The 15,875-nt window shown below is 32.9% G+C and overlaps 1 protein-coding gene across 4 annotated transcripts in view; it reads left to right on the plus strand.

Moving 5' to 3' along the window:
* The window catches only part of LOC109597115 (uncharacterized), a 35,316-nt gene extending 19,489 nt beyond the window's left edge, over positions 1 to 15,827 (plus strand). Inside the window, exons 6-16 of one of the 4 annotated variants that reach the window (XM_049967084.1) lie at positions 9,248 to 9,393; positions 10,106 to 10,679; positions 10,737 to 11,060; positions 11,118 to 11,379; positions 11,432 to 11,713; positions 11,775 to 12,068; positions 12,122 to 12,241; positions 12,500 to 12,570; positions 12,617 to 13,277; positions 13,333 to 13,604; positions 13,666 to 15,827. In XM_049967084.1, the coding sequence (XP_049823041.1) occupies positions 9,248 to 9,393; positions 10,106 to 10,679; positions 10,737 to 11,060; positions 11,118 to 11,379; positions 11,432 to 11,713; positions 11,775 to 12,068; positions 12,122 to 12,241; positions 12,500 to 12,570; positions 12,617 to 13,277; positions 13,333 to 13,604; positions 13,666 to 14,026 (3,367 nt within the window). In that variant the 3' untranslated portion in view covers positions 14,027 to 15,827. The remainder of the gene's footprint in view (positions 1 to 9,247; positions 9,394 to 10,105; positions 10,680 to 10,736; positions 11,061 to 11,117; positions 11,380 to 11,431; positions 11,714 to 11,774; positions 12,069 to 12,121; positions 12,242 to 12,499; positions 12,571 to 12,616; positions 13,278 to 13,332; positions 13,605 to 13,665) is intronic. The other 3 variants (XM_049967086.1, XM_049967085.1, XM_049967087.1) reach the window with 3 other exon arrangements.
* The last annotated feature ends 48 nt before the right edge of the window (positions 15,828 to 15,875 follow it).

Genomic DNA, 15,875 nt, shown 5'->3' on the forward strand with positions numbered 1-15,875 from the left:
ATTTCATTTTACTTTTAATTGGAAAAATAAAACGAATAATTACTTTTTATAAAATGTTTGAAATATTCAGTTGACAATTGAATTGCAAAATTTTAAACTTATAATTATAGTACATTTCATAAATCATCTGACACAATTAGTAGTTATTTAGAAATCAAGAATTAATTACTTAATTTTACTATTTTCCTGTCGTGTCGTTATCATTAGAATCTGATCAGTATGAATGATTTTAGAAAAATTGTAAAATTATTTTTATTATCTGAAAACTTTAAATGTTAGGTTAAACTAAGAAAGTTATGTTAAATTGGGTAAGTAATATTACGTAATATTTTCAAAAAATAAATAATTATTTGAGGTTAGGTTAAATAGATTCTGACTAGTTTAGTTAGGTTATGTTGTGTCAAGTTTAGATATCAACCTAATCATAATTATAATTGCATTTTATAAAATATCTGACTATTGGATCATAAAATTGGTTTAGTTCACGATCTGTATTCTAAAAAGTCAAAGTCAAATCAGGTTAAGTTTGATAGATTACATCTTTTCTATTTAAAATATTTGACTGACTGAAGCAACAAGGTAAATTACTTTTATCAGATAACTAACATTTAAAATTATAACATAACATTAAAACGCATCATTTTTAGATTGTGGCACTCTGAAAACGTTTAGGATAAAAATGCACATAATAGAGGACTTTTTAGGCAAAATTTAAGTCCCACATTAATATCCTGTAATAGTTGGAGAGTCAATTTCATTATGCAGGGCAAAAATTTGCAATTTAACTTTTCCTTCCATCGTGATATTGAAGCGGATTTTTTTATTATTTCTCCTGCGACGAAGGAAAATTAAATCTTTCGCATTTGCATTATTTACTTAGTCCTTCAGGACAATAGAATAATAAGGAATCAACAGGTATGAAAAATTTAAACTGGTAACTTGTCTTGATGATGCGGGATGTATGTTTTAAATTGTGTTTAGGTAAATATAAAATCCTCTTAGTTTTAATGAGCGCTTTGATGTGTAAGCTTCCATGAAAAGGAGCAACATTTCGTTAGATTAACGCGTTTTAGTATATTTAAACCAAAAGTGAGAAAAGTAGGTCGATTTCTATTAGAAACTTTCAACATCGCCTGTTTATGCAGTATGGAATTATTAGCTTTGTTAAAGATGATAAAGAGCTCTTCTAGGTTATGTTACTCTTTGTATAACTTTTAATTACTATTATATTATACGCTAATTATGTTTTATTATCAACGCTTTTATCTTCAGTTTAACAATTTATTACATTTCCATTTTTTAAAGTTCAACTAAACTTGATAAAGAAGTCAGTGAAACTTTATCACTGTTCCAAGTTAGTTCCTGCTCATTACCCATTAAATTGTTGACTCCAATAACTTTGACTGCGAACATAAATCCATTAGAAAAACACATTATTTCACCCCTAAACAATCGATAATTAACGGCGTTGTCCGACGGCAATTAGGACGAAACTTTTTCCGAAACCATCCATCAGACCGACGACTTATGTTCCAATTTTTTCATCGCACCCCGACGTCACGACGACCTATTTTTCCAATTCGCCTCGGGCAAATCGAAAAAACGCACAAGTCCCGGATTTGGCGCACTCGAAAATAAATCCAGGTGCTTATCCCCCGCTCATCCCGGACCCGTATATATCCTACCGGGGGCGAGATATAAAAGGGAAACTCGCGAGCTGTGATTTTACGACGGGGCAAAACTGGAGGAACGCTGATATGTTGTTATTTCGATTTTATGATCAGATGAAAGCGGGAAAAATTATATTCTGCTGTGTTTTAAAGTGGAACGCTGCAATTTTGTTAAGGGAAATGGTTTACAATTTGCGTAAAAGAGAAATGGAAAAGCAGATCAATTCGAAAACGGCTAAACATTTTATACATAGATTTTTATTAAGTTTTCTTTTATCAATTTATATTGTTATCAACTCAGGTTCTTTAACGAAATTACTTAAATAGATATATTAACGTTAATTACTTAAATAGATATATTAACATTAATTACAATACGATTTTAAAATACAATATATACATATTTATTTATATATAATTTTATTGGCCCTTCAATAAATTAATACTAGAATTTGTATAAAAAAGAAATATAAAAGAATATTAAATAATGTTCCAATATTTATAGATTTTTGAAAATTTTTACTCTTCACATTTAATTTACTTTATTGAGAGGCTAATGAAAATATTAATTATATTTCAAGACTATAATTTCGTTAAACGAAACGTGTTAGAAGAATTTAAATTTCAGAATTTGAATACAAAAGTAATGGGAAAGAATATCTATTTATCTATATCAATATTTCTCCATTTTTGAAAATTTTTACTCTCCACAGTTAATTTACTTTATTGAGAGGCTAATGAAATTATAAAAATAATTTCAAGTCTGTAATTTCGTTAAAGAAAATATGTTAAGAAGAATTTAAACATTAAAATTTGAATAAAAAAGAATATCTATTTTAAAATGCCTCAATATGTATCCATTTTCGAAAATTTATACTATCCACAGTTAATTTACTTTATTGAGAGGTTAATGAAATTATTAATATAATTTCAAATCTGCAATGTCGTAAAAGAAAATGTATTAAGAACAATTTAAACATTAAAATTTGAATAAAAAAGAAACGGAAAAGAATATCTGTTTTAAAATGCCTCAAAATTTATCCATTTTTGAAAATTTTTACTATCCACAGTTAATTTACTTTATTAAGGGGCTAATGAAATTATTAATATAATTTCAAATCTGTAATTTCGTAAAAGAAAATGTATTAAGAACAATTTAAACATTAGAATTTGAATAAAAAAGGAATGGAAAAGAATATCTATTTTAAAATGACTCAATATGTATCCATTTTCGAAAATTTTTACTCTCCACAGTTAATTTACTTTATTAAGAGGTTAATGAAATTATTAATATAATTTCAAGTCTGTAATTTCGTAAAAGAAAATGTATTAAGAACAATTTAAACATTAGAATTTGAATAAAAAAGAAATGGAAAAGAATATCTGTTTTAAAATGCCTCAAAATTTATCCATTTTTGAAAATTTTTACTCTCCACTGTTAATTTACTTTATTGAGAGGCTAATGAAATAATTAATATAATTTCAAATTTGTAATTTCGTAAAACAAAATGTATTAAGAACAATTTAAACATTAGAATTTGAATAAAAAAGAAATGGAAAAGAATATCTGTTTTAAAATGCCTCAAAATTTATCCATTTTTGAAAATTTTTGCTCTCCACTGTTAATTTACTTTATTGAGAGGCTAATGAAATAATTAATATAATTTCAAGTCTGTAATTTCGTAAAAGAAAATGTATAAAGAACAATTTAAACATTAGAATTTGAATAAAAAAGAAATGGAAAAGAATATCTGTTTTAAAATGCCTTAAAATTTATCCATTTTTTGAAAATTTTTACAATACACAGTTAATTTACTTTATTATGAGACTAATGAAATTATTTATATAATTTCAAATCTTTAATTTCGTTATAGAAAATGTGTTGGAAGAATTTAAACTTTAGAATTTGAATAAAAAAGAAATGGAAAAGAACATCTGTTTTAAAATGCCTCATTATATCCATTTTTAAAAATTCCTACTTTCCACTGTTAATTTACTTTATTGAGAGATTAATGAGATTATTAATATTATTTTAAGTCTGTAATTTCGTTAAAAAAAATATATTAGAAGAATTTAAACTTTAGAATTTGAATAAAACTGGAATGGAAAATAATTTATATTTTAAAAAGCCTCAATATTTATCCTTTTTTGAAAATGTTTACTCTCCACACATAAATTTACTTTATTGAGAGACTAATGAAATTATTAATTACAGACTTTCCTTAAAGAAAATATGTTAGAAGAATTTAAACTTTAGAATTTGTATAAAAAAATAGAAAATAATATCTATTTTAAAATGCCTCAATATTTATCCATTTTTGAAAATTTTTACTCTCCACAGTTAATATACTTTATTGAGAGGCAAATGAAATTATTAACATAATTTCAAGCCTGCAATATGGTTAAAGAAAATGAACAACTTAAACTTTACAATTTAAATAAAAAAAAAATAGAAAAGAATTTCGGTTTTAAAATGCCAGAATTTATCCATTTTTGAAAATTTTTACTGTCTTAACTGGTAAGTATAAAATGTACCAATAACAATTTAAATTTTACAATTTGTATAAAAAAGAAATAAAAAGAATGTATGTTCTAAAATGTTTAAACCCAAACATAGATTTTTTATTTTTTCGTACATGAGAGTGTATTCAGTACAGTAAATTACTGATTTTGGTGATTTCGTGTTCGGATTTCCCTATAATTTGTCAGAGAAGGCACTTCGATCCAGGTTGTGATTAATTAATCCCAGATAGAAAATCGTTACTTTCACCCTTGTGTTCAGCCACCTTTGCCGGATCGCAGGAAATTCAATTAGCGAGCATCTTCACATCGAAATTATGTGTCGTTCATCGAATCCTGTGACACGATTCCTCACCCGCTCCCGAACAATACCGCGTACCCTAAATAATGCGGTGAAACCGCCCCGTTATCCGTTTAAATAGTACGTCATTTGTGCGGCATTGTGTTTAAGAGAAAACACGCACAATTTACTAACAATACGTGTCAAAACATTAGTTTTGATTACCCGAGAGAAATTAGTGTAGATGGCGGAAATTATAATTACCAAGATAACATAAAACTAAAAATATATGCGAGTAGTGCAGGCTGGCAAAGTGAAATTTATCCCGGCAAAAATCCGGTGAATAATTGTCACAGTTCTCGCATCGAAAGCCGATTTTAAATAGAATGAATTACAGCCTCGACCTTATTAAGGCGAGATTCCATTACGTAATTAATAGAACTGCCGGCATTTGTCAGGATAATAAATCGTGCGACCTCGACGGGACCTTTTTTCACTATCGGAAAGTGAAAAATGACGGTTTCACATTTAAAATTCGATATCGGAATATTGAGGGGAGGAGTTGAACGTCTTGGGGGTGAATATTTTTACAACCCGCTCTCTTATCTCAGATGTCTGTAAATAATCGAACGCTGTTCGGCTTGTCAAATTGCCCCCAGACAACCGAAGGGCTTTTTAATGCAGGTGGTGGTAAAGCACCTTTTTTTATTGACAGATATCGATATCAAAAACCTCAAATATGCTTATAATTTTATTGACCTTTCAATAAAGTAAATTAACTGTATAAAATACAAATTTTTAAAAATCTTAAATATTTAGGCATTTTAAAACTGATATTCTGTTTCATTTCTTTTTTACACAAATTATAAATTGTTATTGAATCACTTTTCTTAACAAAACTACAATAAAGTACAGTAATTGCATAAAATACAAATATTTAAAAATCTTAAATATTTAGGCATTTTGGAATTGATATTCTGTTCCATTTTTTTTATACAAATTATAAAGTTTAAATTGTCATTAACACATTTTCCTTAACGAAATTACATACTTGAAATTATATTAATAATTTCATTAGCCTCTTAATAAAGTAAATTAACTGTGCAGAGTAAAAATTTTCAAAAATGGATAAATTTCGAGGCGTTTTAAAAGAGATAAACTTTTCCATTTGTTTTTTATACAAATTCTAAAGTTTAAATAAATTGTTCTAACACATTTTCTTTAACAAAATTACAAACTTGAAATTATATTAATAATTACATTAGCCTCTCAATAAAGTAAATTAACTGTGGAGAGTAAAAATTTTCAAAAATGAATAAATATTGAGGCATTTTAAAACAGAAATTACAGATTTGAAATTATTATAATAATTTCATTAGCCTCTCAATAAAGTAAATTAAGTAAGGAGAGTAAAAATTTTCAAAACTGGATAAATATTGACGCATTTCAACCCAGAAATTACAGACTTGAAATAATATTAATAATTTCATTAGTCTCTCAATAAAGTAAATTAATTGTGGTTTCCATTTTTTTTTATTCAAATTCCAAAGTATAAAATCCTTCCAACACACTTTCTGTAACGAAATTAAAGATTTGAAATTATATTCATAATTTCATTAGTCTCACTATAAAGTAAATTAACTGTGGATAGTAAAAATTTTCAAAAAATGGATAAATTTTGAAGTATTTTAAAACAGATATTGTTTTCCATTTCTTTTTTATTCAAATTCTAAAGTTTAAACACATTTTCTTTAAGGAAATTGCAGACTTAAAATAATATTAATAATCTCATTAGCTTCTCAATAAAGTAAATTAACAAAAGAGAGTAATTTTTTTTAAAAATGGATAAATATTGAGGAATATTAAAACAGATATTCTTTTCCAATTCTTTTTTATTCAAATTGTTAAGTTTAAATTGTTATTAAAACATTTTCCTTAACCAAATTACACAGTTTTAAATTAAAAAACAGTAAACTTGAAATTAAATTTATAATTTAAGTAATTTAACAGTAAACAGTAAAATATTTCAAAAATATATCATTTTAGAATTGATGTGTTTTCCACTTCTATTTTAAACAAATTGTAAAGTTTAAATTGATAATAAAACAATTTTCTTAACTAAATTTTGTTGGAAATTAGAAAACAGTAAACTTGAAATCATATTAACAATTTTATTGTCTTCTCAATAAAGTAAATTAGTAGTAGTAAAAATTTTCAAAAATTTTATAAATATTTAGGTATTTCCGAACTAGTAGTCTTTTCCATTTCTTTTCTATACAAATTGTAAAGTGTAAAGTTTAAATTGTTATTAAAAAAACATTTTTTTTTAACCAAACAGAGTTTCAAATTAAAAAACAGAAGACTTGAAATTATATTAATAATTTAATTGACCTTTCAATAAGTTAAATTAATTGTAGAGAATGAACATGTTCAAAATTCTTTTTATATATTTACACATTTTAAAATTGATATTAATTTTTTTCATACAAATTATAAAATTTAAATTTTTATTAAAATATTTTCCTTAATGAAGTTACTTAGACTAGAACTATAAAAGGTAAACAAAGATCTATAAAATGTTTAGGAATTTTCATTCATAATTTTCAAATATTATTAGTTCGAAGCCGTACAAATTTTACTCGTTTAAGTGGGATTCATAGAAAACATATTATTGGCTTAAAAGTGACGGGAATTTCATTTGGGGAAATTGCCAATCAGATTATATTGGATTCGAAGAATTGTCTGGATCTGTTGAGGAGCGTGGTCTGAGAAAGGTGGTGAATGACGTGTGGGAGATTCGGGAAGATGTCGAGTGACAAACAAATGTCAAGTCTACTGCCTTAGAACTTTATTAACTCTACTCTCTCTTAAGATTACTTTGTCACCACTCGAACAATTGATGACAGTGGTTTACAGAAGAAGGAAGACTTCTTTCAATGAGAACATGTTCTTACCACACCCTGGTAGTAGAAACGCCAGCTTTAGGGTGTGAAATGATAATTAGTCATGACTCTCGATTTTGTTTGGCTATACCGTGATGGGTATGTCACAGGAGGTACCGCGAAGAAAGGTGTAGTCTACATTATTTTGTGGAGAGCAGATCTCCCAGACCTACATCGAACAAGTAGAATTATGTTTTGGGGGGCAATGTCGTATAACTCATCACCTTTATTTTTTATTAGAGATAATTTGACTGACCAGTGATACATCTAAAGGACATTGTAGAAGTATATTTAGCGTCTTTTCCTTCAAAATCCCGTTTTCCAACAGTAAAATTATTCTTCATATTTTGAGGGTTAATTTGGATTTTAACATTCATAAGTTCATTTATTACCACAACCAGCAAAATCATTGAAAATCAACGACGTCATAGAGAGGACTCTTCATCCACATCTTGGCTAACTTTCAAGGTCAAGTAGAGATGACATGGAATAATTATCCATCTTATTAGATTATTGCTAAGGCGAGTTAATGAATTATCATAGACGTTCATTCTAGTCTCAGTTACTCCAAAAACCAATGATGATGATCAATGGTCTCTTGAATATTTATTTTCTGTGTCGCTGAGTTTAGTTGTTAAACCAAAGGAACCACATCTCAATTTTAAAATTATATTATAAAAAAATCATACAACATTTCAACTGTCAAAATTGTACATTAAGTGCTTTTAAAAATGTTCCCTATATAAGTAAAGTAAAGTACCCTCTTAATAAACGCTTCGTTTCCGCGGAGTAGCAATAAATCCGGAGTCTTGGCCTTTTGTGCGTTGTTTACACGGTGAAAAATGTCCTCCATGTATTTCATGAATACAACCCATTTATCATTTCGCGAGAGAAACTGTGTTTTGTCGCGATATTTCACCGGAAATTGGCTGTTTTTTCTTCGCGATACAAAAAGACGAGCTCGTTTACTTTTCCTGAATTCGTCTCTCCAAACATTACAGGACAGGTTGCAATAAAACTAATTTTTGATTACGTGCGCAATATACCTATGGAGATTTGAAGTTTGGTCATTGATCTTACATTATGGGGCCATTAATATTCAGGGCTGAGCCTTGGCGAGTTTTTCTGGTCAAAATGGTCCGTAAAGGTTTCGTTACCCAACAAAAAAAACACTACAGTAAATATCAGTTTGGGTTACTCCCTGGAGACCTCGATATTGCCGTCTGTGAACTAAAAAAAAACTTAGATCCCTCCCGAATCGGTTATTACCAGTTTATGCTTTCGCCTATATGAATAGATCACGTAAAACGCTACATATTGGAAATATTATTTACTCTTTCTACTTGCAAGCCTCCCGTGTTTGGAGACTTTTATTGAACGTGTGACACAGTTATTTTTAGGATGAATATCAAGTCTCTCACTCCGAGATTCGCCTTAGGTTTAAGATAACAACTTTTATACAGTAACTACACCTTTATGGGTCATTACTTACTTCTTTTGGGTGTGTTACAATTGATTATCCGATTGTAAATTGAAAACTAAGGTGCCAGATCAAAAGTTAGTGATAATCAACAAGTTACAAAGTTGTGAACAATAACGTCGGATGAATTGAAGTAGCAGTCCATGTCTCCATTAAATTTTACGATGCACTAAAGGATTTGCGGAATAATGGCATTATCCTAGCGCTATGGCAACCGAGATTATACATTTCATTTCAATGGAAAGAATATTTCGACATCGATCTCCTTGCTCGTGAGCTTAATTCGAGTGCTCTCATATTTTTTCGCTTCTTTATTGCGACGACAATTATTGGATTTTATTTTCTTGTGTTTCAGGGAGTTGAAAGTCGCCTGCACTGACGCGTTGGCCGGCAAAAAATTCACACAAGAAATTGGCGTTGAAAAAGTGGACAAATCATTAGTTGCAAATTTCGAAATACTTAATCTAGTTCCTGAACATAGCAGCAAAGACAATGAGACTGGTAAGGAAAACATACTTTCATTTTAGTTCCTGTTTGAGGAAAGTAATATGATCAAGTGAATGATATCTTTCACCAGGTCTTATTCAATTTATAATAAATTAGTCAACATCATTCACACATCAGCTGTCCATTATGACATTTTCTTATGCATAATAACGGCTCTCATGTCATTAAAACCAAAAACTCGAGGTCTCAAGAGACTGAGAACGCACGTAAAAAAGTAGAAGCAATAACGATGTCACAGGATCCCAGGCCTGTCAATTATACTAACCATTTCTTCAGTTGTGTTGTGTGTTATTTATATCACGGACAAACGTGGAACGGAAAAACACGCCGTAAAAATGACACATAATCATTATCTTTCCACTCACACGTTCCACGAATACGTCTATGATATGGGCTTAAAGAAACCTTGTTACTCCTCAACCGTTTTCGGGAGATTATGTGGTGTTTGAGAGTAGAACATAAATTCGTGTTAAAATCTTTAATTATATTACTCCATAATTGCTGGTGATTACAATGAAGGAATTTGTTTTAAGACTTCACACTCTTGATGATCATTTATGTAATTTATCATTGCATCCCGTTTTTAACCCACTATGGCCAACAAAAACCCTCTGACCAAGCACATCCTTTGTCCTCCCTCGACCCAGAACAATTTCTTTATCTAAATGTACTTTTCCCTTATCTATTTTTTCTCCTGACCATACAGAAACGACGACGTCGAGCATGCGATGGAAACGCGTCGGTCTGGTGTCGGGACGATCGGTGCGCCTCGACACCATAATATGGCCCGGCGGCGACCTCTCCGTCGCCGCCGTCTCCTCCAGGGCGAGGACCGTGTTCAGAGTGGTGACGGCGCTGGCGCCGCCCTTCGTCATGGAAAGCGAACTCGACGAGGACGGACAGTGTTTGCGCGGACTGCCGTGCCACCGGGTCCTCACCTCGGACAAGGACAATCTGACTCTCGTCTTCAACGAGATGCAGCGTCTCGAGGAGGAGGAGGAGGAGACGGAGGAGGCGGACCGCGAGGCCCGCAACTCCGACTATCGCGGTTTCACCGACGACTACGTGGACGACGAGGAGCGGTTCTTTCCGTTCCAGAAGTTCCGCTATCGCACCAACTGCTGCTACGGCCTGTCCATGGATCTCCTGGAGAACATCGCGCAGGAGTTGGAGTTCGATTTTCGGCTCTACATCGTGGCCGACGGGCTTTTCGGCTCGAGGATTCCCGTCAAGAGCAACAGGACCAAGAGGGACGTTGGGAAGAAGTTTCTCAGCTACAGGTTAATCATGGAACCTCATCAATAATTGGACATCATAACTGCTAACTCGTGTTTTAGATTCAAAGAAGGCCAGACCAAAACCGATAAAGAAACCCACCTGGAAGGTGACGAACTGGACGTAAAATGGAACGGTGTTGTTGGCGATTTGGTCTCGGGTGCCGCACATATGTCGTTCGCAGCACTTAGCGTTTCAAGTGCACGTAGTGAAGTTATAGATTTCAGCGCTCCGTACTTCTTTAGCGGTGTGTCATTCTTGGCTGCGCCACAACAAAAATCTGAGATTCCTTTGATGGCGTTTCTGCTGCCTTTCTCACCTGAGTTGTGGATCGCTATCTTCACTAGTCTAAACATAACCGCTATTGCTGTAGCTATATACGAATGGTTCGTGATTACTTCCACCATTTATACCTAACTATAACTATAATGTAATATTTTTAGGTTGTCTCCTTTCGGGCTTAATCCTTGGGGAAGGCAAAGATCGAAGAACTTTAGTATGAGCTCAGCTCTTTGGGTGATGTGGGGTCTGTTATGCGGTCACTTGGTGGCTTTCAAAGCCCCTAAAAGCTGGCCCAATAAGTTCTTGATAAACGTATGGGGTGGATTTTCGGTCATCTTTGTTGCCAGCTACACAGCCAACATTGCAGCTCTCATCGCTGGACTTTTTTTCCACAACACTGTCAGCAACTACCACGATCGAAGCGTTAGTATTTTTGTAATTCGTAAGTTATTATTTATTGTAATAATTATTTTAGTTGTTGAGTCAAAAAGTGGGAGCACCGAAAGCTTCGGCAGCAGAATACTACGTCCAAAAGGCTAATCAGCATCTTTGGCAACACATGAACAAATATGCTCTTGGAAACGTAGAAGAAGGAGTTGAAAGGCTGAGAAATGGTTCTTTGGATATATTAATAGCTGATACACCTATTCTGGATTACTACAGAGCTACCGATCATGGCTGCAAGCTTCAAAAAATAGGAGACACCATCAATGAAGATACTTATGCCATTGGGATGACCAAAGGATTCCCTCTAAAGGTTTTAATATTTTCTACACTTTGTTGTAACTGTTTAATTAAAACTATTGTTAATTTTTCAGGATAGTATTTCAGCGGTGATAGCAAAATATTCCAGTAACGGTTACATGGATATTTTGCAAGAGAAGTGGTACGGGGGCCTCCCATGTTTCAAACTGGCAACAGATATAGCCCAACCTAGACCTTTAGGGGTCGCAGCTGTCACGGGAGTTTTTATATTATTAGGAGTTGGAATAGGACTAGGCTTAATAATTTTATTGATCGAGCATTTGTTTTTTAAATACACGTTGCCAGCATTAAGAGACAAACCAAAAGGATCAATCTGGAGGAGCAGAAATATAATGTTTTTTAGTCAGGTACAAACTGCCATTTTGTCTTTTAATATTTAGTACTTATCTCCTTTTTTTAGAAATTGTACCGTTTCATAAACTGTGTGGAGTTGGTGTCACCGCATCACGCAGCTCGGGAGTTAGTTCACACAATTCGTCAAGGACAAATCACTAGTTTGTTCCAAAAAAGCATCAAAAGGGTTCGTAGACGAAATATATATCCGTGGTTGGTTCTAAGAAAATAGGATTACGAAACCTTTCATTCTCTTTACTTTCCTATTTTAGTAGAACCACCCATAAAACTATGTATGTTGCAGTTTTCGGTGTGTTCCCAGCATGTTGTGTCTATTTGTTGTGGGTACGATCTGTGCATATTATTTATGTGTAGACCCCCGTAGCCAGACTGTTTTCTATGAATAAATCATTTCCACATATGTTCTTGATGGTCCTTGTTTCAGAAGGAACACGAACAGCGCAGACGTAGAAAGAGCAAGGCACAGTTCTTCGAGATGATCCAGGAGATCCGAAGGTAAAATTAGGCAATTGGAATAGTAGATTTACGTCTAAAATTGAAGTACAATTCGCAGGCAGCAACAGGAAGAACGTGAACCACCATTAGAAGCGGTAACTGAAGTGGATTCGGAGTATCAGCTGTCACCTGATGAGAAAAAATCTAAGTTAAGTCCAAGCATTATAAGAAGAACGTTCATGAGGTCCAGTCCCAAGTCGGACGTTGCCAAAATTAAATCGCCCACTGCTTTGTTTAATAAACAAATGTTCAGCCCCAGATCTAAAAACAAGGCAAAGAGTCAGACGTCGCTCAATGTTAGAAGGTTTAGCACTGATAGTGTTTTCAATTCCCAAACGATGAAGCCTGAAACCAATAGCTCAGTAGTGGGTCGTCGACTTAGCAAAGACGCATCAGCCTTTTTGAGTAGCAGTCCCCCAGATATTAACAGTCGCAGATCCAGTTACTTAGACATCATCAGTTCTGGGAACAAATTAGGGGGGAAGAGTCCCATACTTTCCATTGAAAATATATCTGATTGCAGTTCAAGAGGATCAGAACAGGCTTTAAGAAAGTTGTCGGATTCTGAGAGTATTGGGAAAAAATTAGCCACCTTGCCGAAGTATCGAGAACCTCCCAGCAAACACAGGCTTCAGCCGCAACACAGTTTGGGAGCTTTGGGAAAGAGTGATGAAGCGCTGAGCAGGAATGATCTACAAACTCCTCAGGTAGTTAGTTCCTTCTCTTTGATTTTTAGCTTTAGTTCTAAATGTACTTATTTAGGTTCCTGCTGCTAAAAGTGTCAACGATATTTGCGAGAGCACAATGAACGAAAAAAGCAACCTATCTGACGACGAAATAGCCAGAAGGAACCAATTGACCATCAAAGAGTTGCAATCAGCAATCAATAAAAAGGAACAGAAGAATTCTAGAGACAACAATACAAAACAAAACACCACGAACCCAACCATCAGGATACAAGTTGAGGACACCACAAAAGCGGAGAAGGAGAAACCTTCCAGACACCCACCGTTGTCTCATCGCACCAAAACAAGGTATTAAAAATTCGTCACTTACGTCAGGAAATCATAATTGGTGCGTTTCTTTTGCATTCAGACATCAGAGTTTGGGGGAGCCGACCAACCCGGGCAACCCGGACAGACCGGAGCCCCGCCAGCGTCGCAACCACAAGCTGAAGGAGCAGTCGAAATCGTTAGACAGCAACGGCGGCTCGTCGTCGCGCCGCCCGTCGCCGCGTTCCCGCTCGCCCCACGTACTACCCGCCCCCGAAGAGAACCTCCCGCCCGCACCCCCGCCGCCCAACTGCTCGCCCCGCAACTCGTCCAACGGCCGTTCGCCGCTCGAGCGACTGTCGAAGGAGGAGTTGGTGTTGTTGTGGAGGAGTTCCGAATCGGAACTGAGGAGTCACTTGCTCAAGGCGATCAGGGACAAGGAGGAGCCGTCGGATCCCACTTGAGAAAAGTGATAATGTTCGTGTCACCTTGGAAGATCGACTGTCGATGGTTTTATGGATTTAATGATTTTGTGTGTCCTGTCGTGCAGAATTTGGGGCCGATTTACTGCTTAACGATACAACAAAAACAAAATAAACACGCGACTAATTACCATAGAGTAATTTTAAATGATAACTTACGATATAATTGGATGTCGTTAATTCAGGAATTGGGCACGGGACAAAGAAACGGGTGCCTAAATATTGAATGAACGGCCTTAGAATTAGTAGAGTGATAAAAACGACCACTAAGTGTTATTAGAAGCCTTTATCTTTGGAGGCACGCAAAGTGCCTCAGCGCCTTTTATCTAGGACTGGTTCTATTAGAGTTAATAAATTTCATTAATTATTTTACTTAAAGGGATTAAACAACAAAAATAACTAACTAAACTATTTGCCACTGTATCTTATTCAATGGCTTGTCGGGGGCGTAACATCAACAAACTAAATGTGCATCAAGCTTCAATCCACCCATTTAAATTGAAATCTGATTATGGATAATTAAACAAACACTTCAAAATATTCTGGATATAAAATTATTGATTTAATTTGGTGGCATTTTAACTAATTCACTGGATAAATAAGTAAAAATTAGATGTACACAAATGCACAAAAATGTCATATCGGTTGTTGAAACTCTTGGTTACGTCTTCGATATGAATATAAAGTAATCAAACTTACCATTTATGAGAAGAAAGTAAAGTAATATATACTGCCAATTATATTAGACTATTTTAAGTAGAGTGGTGATATAAAAGTCTTATGCGAAATTTGAAAAAAAAAAGTTACAAAAAATATAACTTTTACCGGGCCGTTCTGGCCTAAAACATGATTTTAGAATAGAGAATAAATAAAGATGAATAGAGATCGTTGTTACGACATGCAAGCAGTATTACATTAAAAATCTGGTTGCGATTGATATTCAACGTGAATAAGTATCGTACATATGTTTCTCATTTAGCAATAAATATCAAAAAATCGCCTTTGAATTTGAATATTTACGCACTGCAATAAATAAAATAGTATTTAAAAGAACCGTCCAGTTGTGACAAATCAGAAAAAAGCTCAAATATCTCTAAAAGAAAGAAATTAAATAAAATCTACCAAAATTGTGCTTTTGAAGTACGTAAAGAAATTTCAATACTGCCTGATTAAACTACGATGCTATTTGATAAGTACATTTCAGTTGATTTTGATAGTTCGCCAAAGTTTTCGTTTCGAACTGTTTAAACGCACAAATAAACGAATAAACGATATGTGAACATTGAATATCAAGCAACGAAATATAGCTTTAAGTAGGGATTAACATGTTTTTTGATTTTAATGTAACACTGTTTATGTTTAAAGTCAATTTTTAAGAAAAATTTCTCTCCGTCTATTTAATAGAAAATAAGTAATTCCACTATCCTATTGTTGATATTTTAAAGTTTATTGGAATTGAATGAATATAATTTTACATAGGTATATATTTGAAAGATAAAAAAAACCATATGACTTGTGATGTTGATAGAAATTATAAAAGAGCGTTTAAAATATTTTCTGTGTTGCCTCGAATGAACATATTTTAATGTGTGTCGAATTTAATGTGCACCACTGATTTTAAACACGTTTTAACTGTAAGAAATTTACATAAAAGATTTAAGGAAAATATTTTAAACAACATTGGTGTATATATTGTATATAGATTATTTAGATATAAACACAAATTTGTAAATTATAGGTAATTTAAACACATTATTGTTGAAAAATATATATGATCTTAGAATTAGGGATTTTTTGTTTACTACCCTAAACTGCAAAGTTATTACTGAAC

Source organism: Aethina tumida, chromosome 5, assembly GCF_024364675.1.
Source record: "Aethina tumida isolate Nest 87 chromosome 5, icAetTumi1.1, whole genome shotgun sequence".
NCBI lineage: Eukaryota > Metazoa > Arthropoda > Insecta > Coleoptera > Nitidulidae > Aethina > Aethina tumida.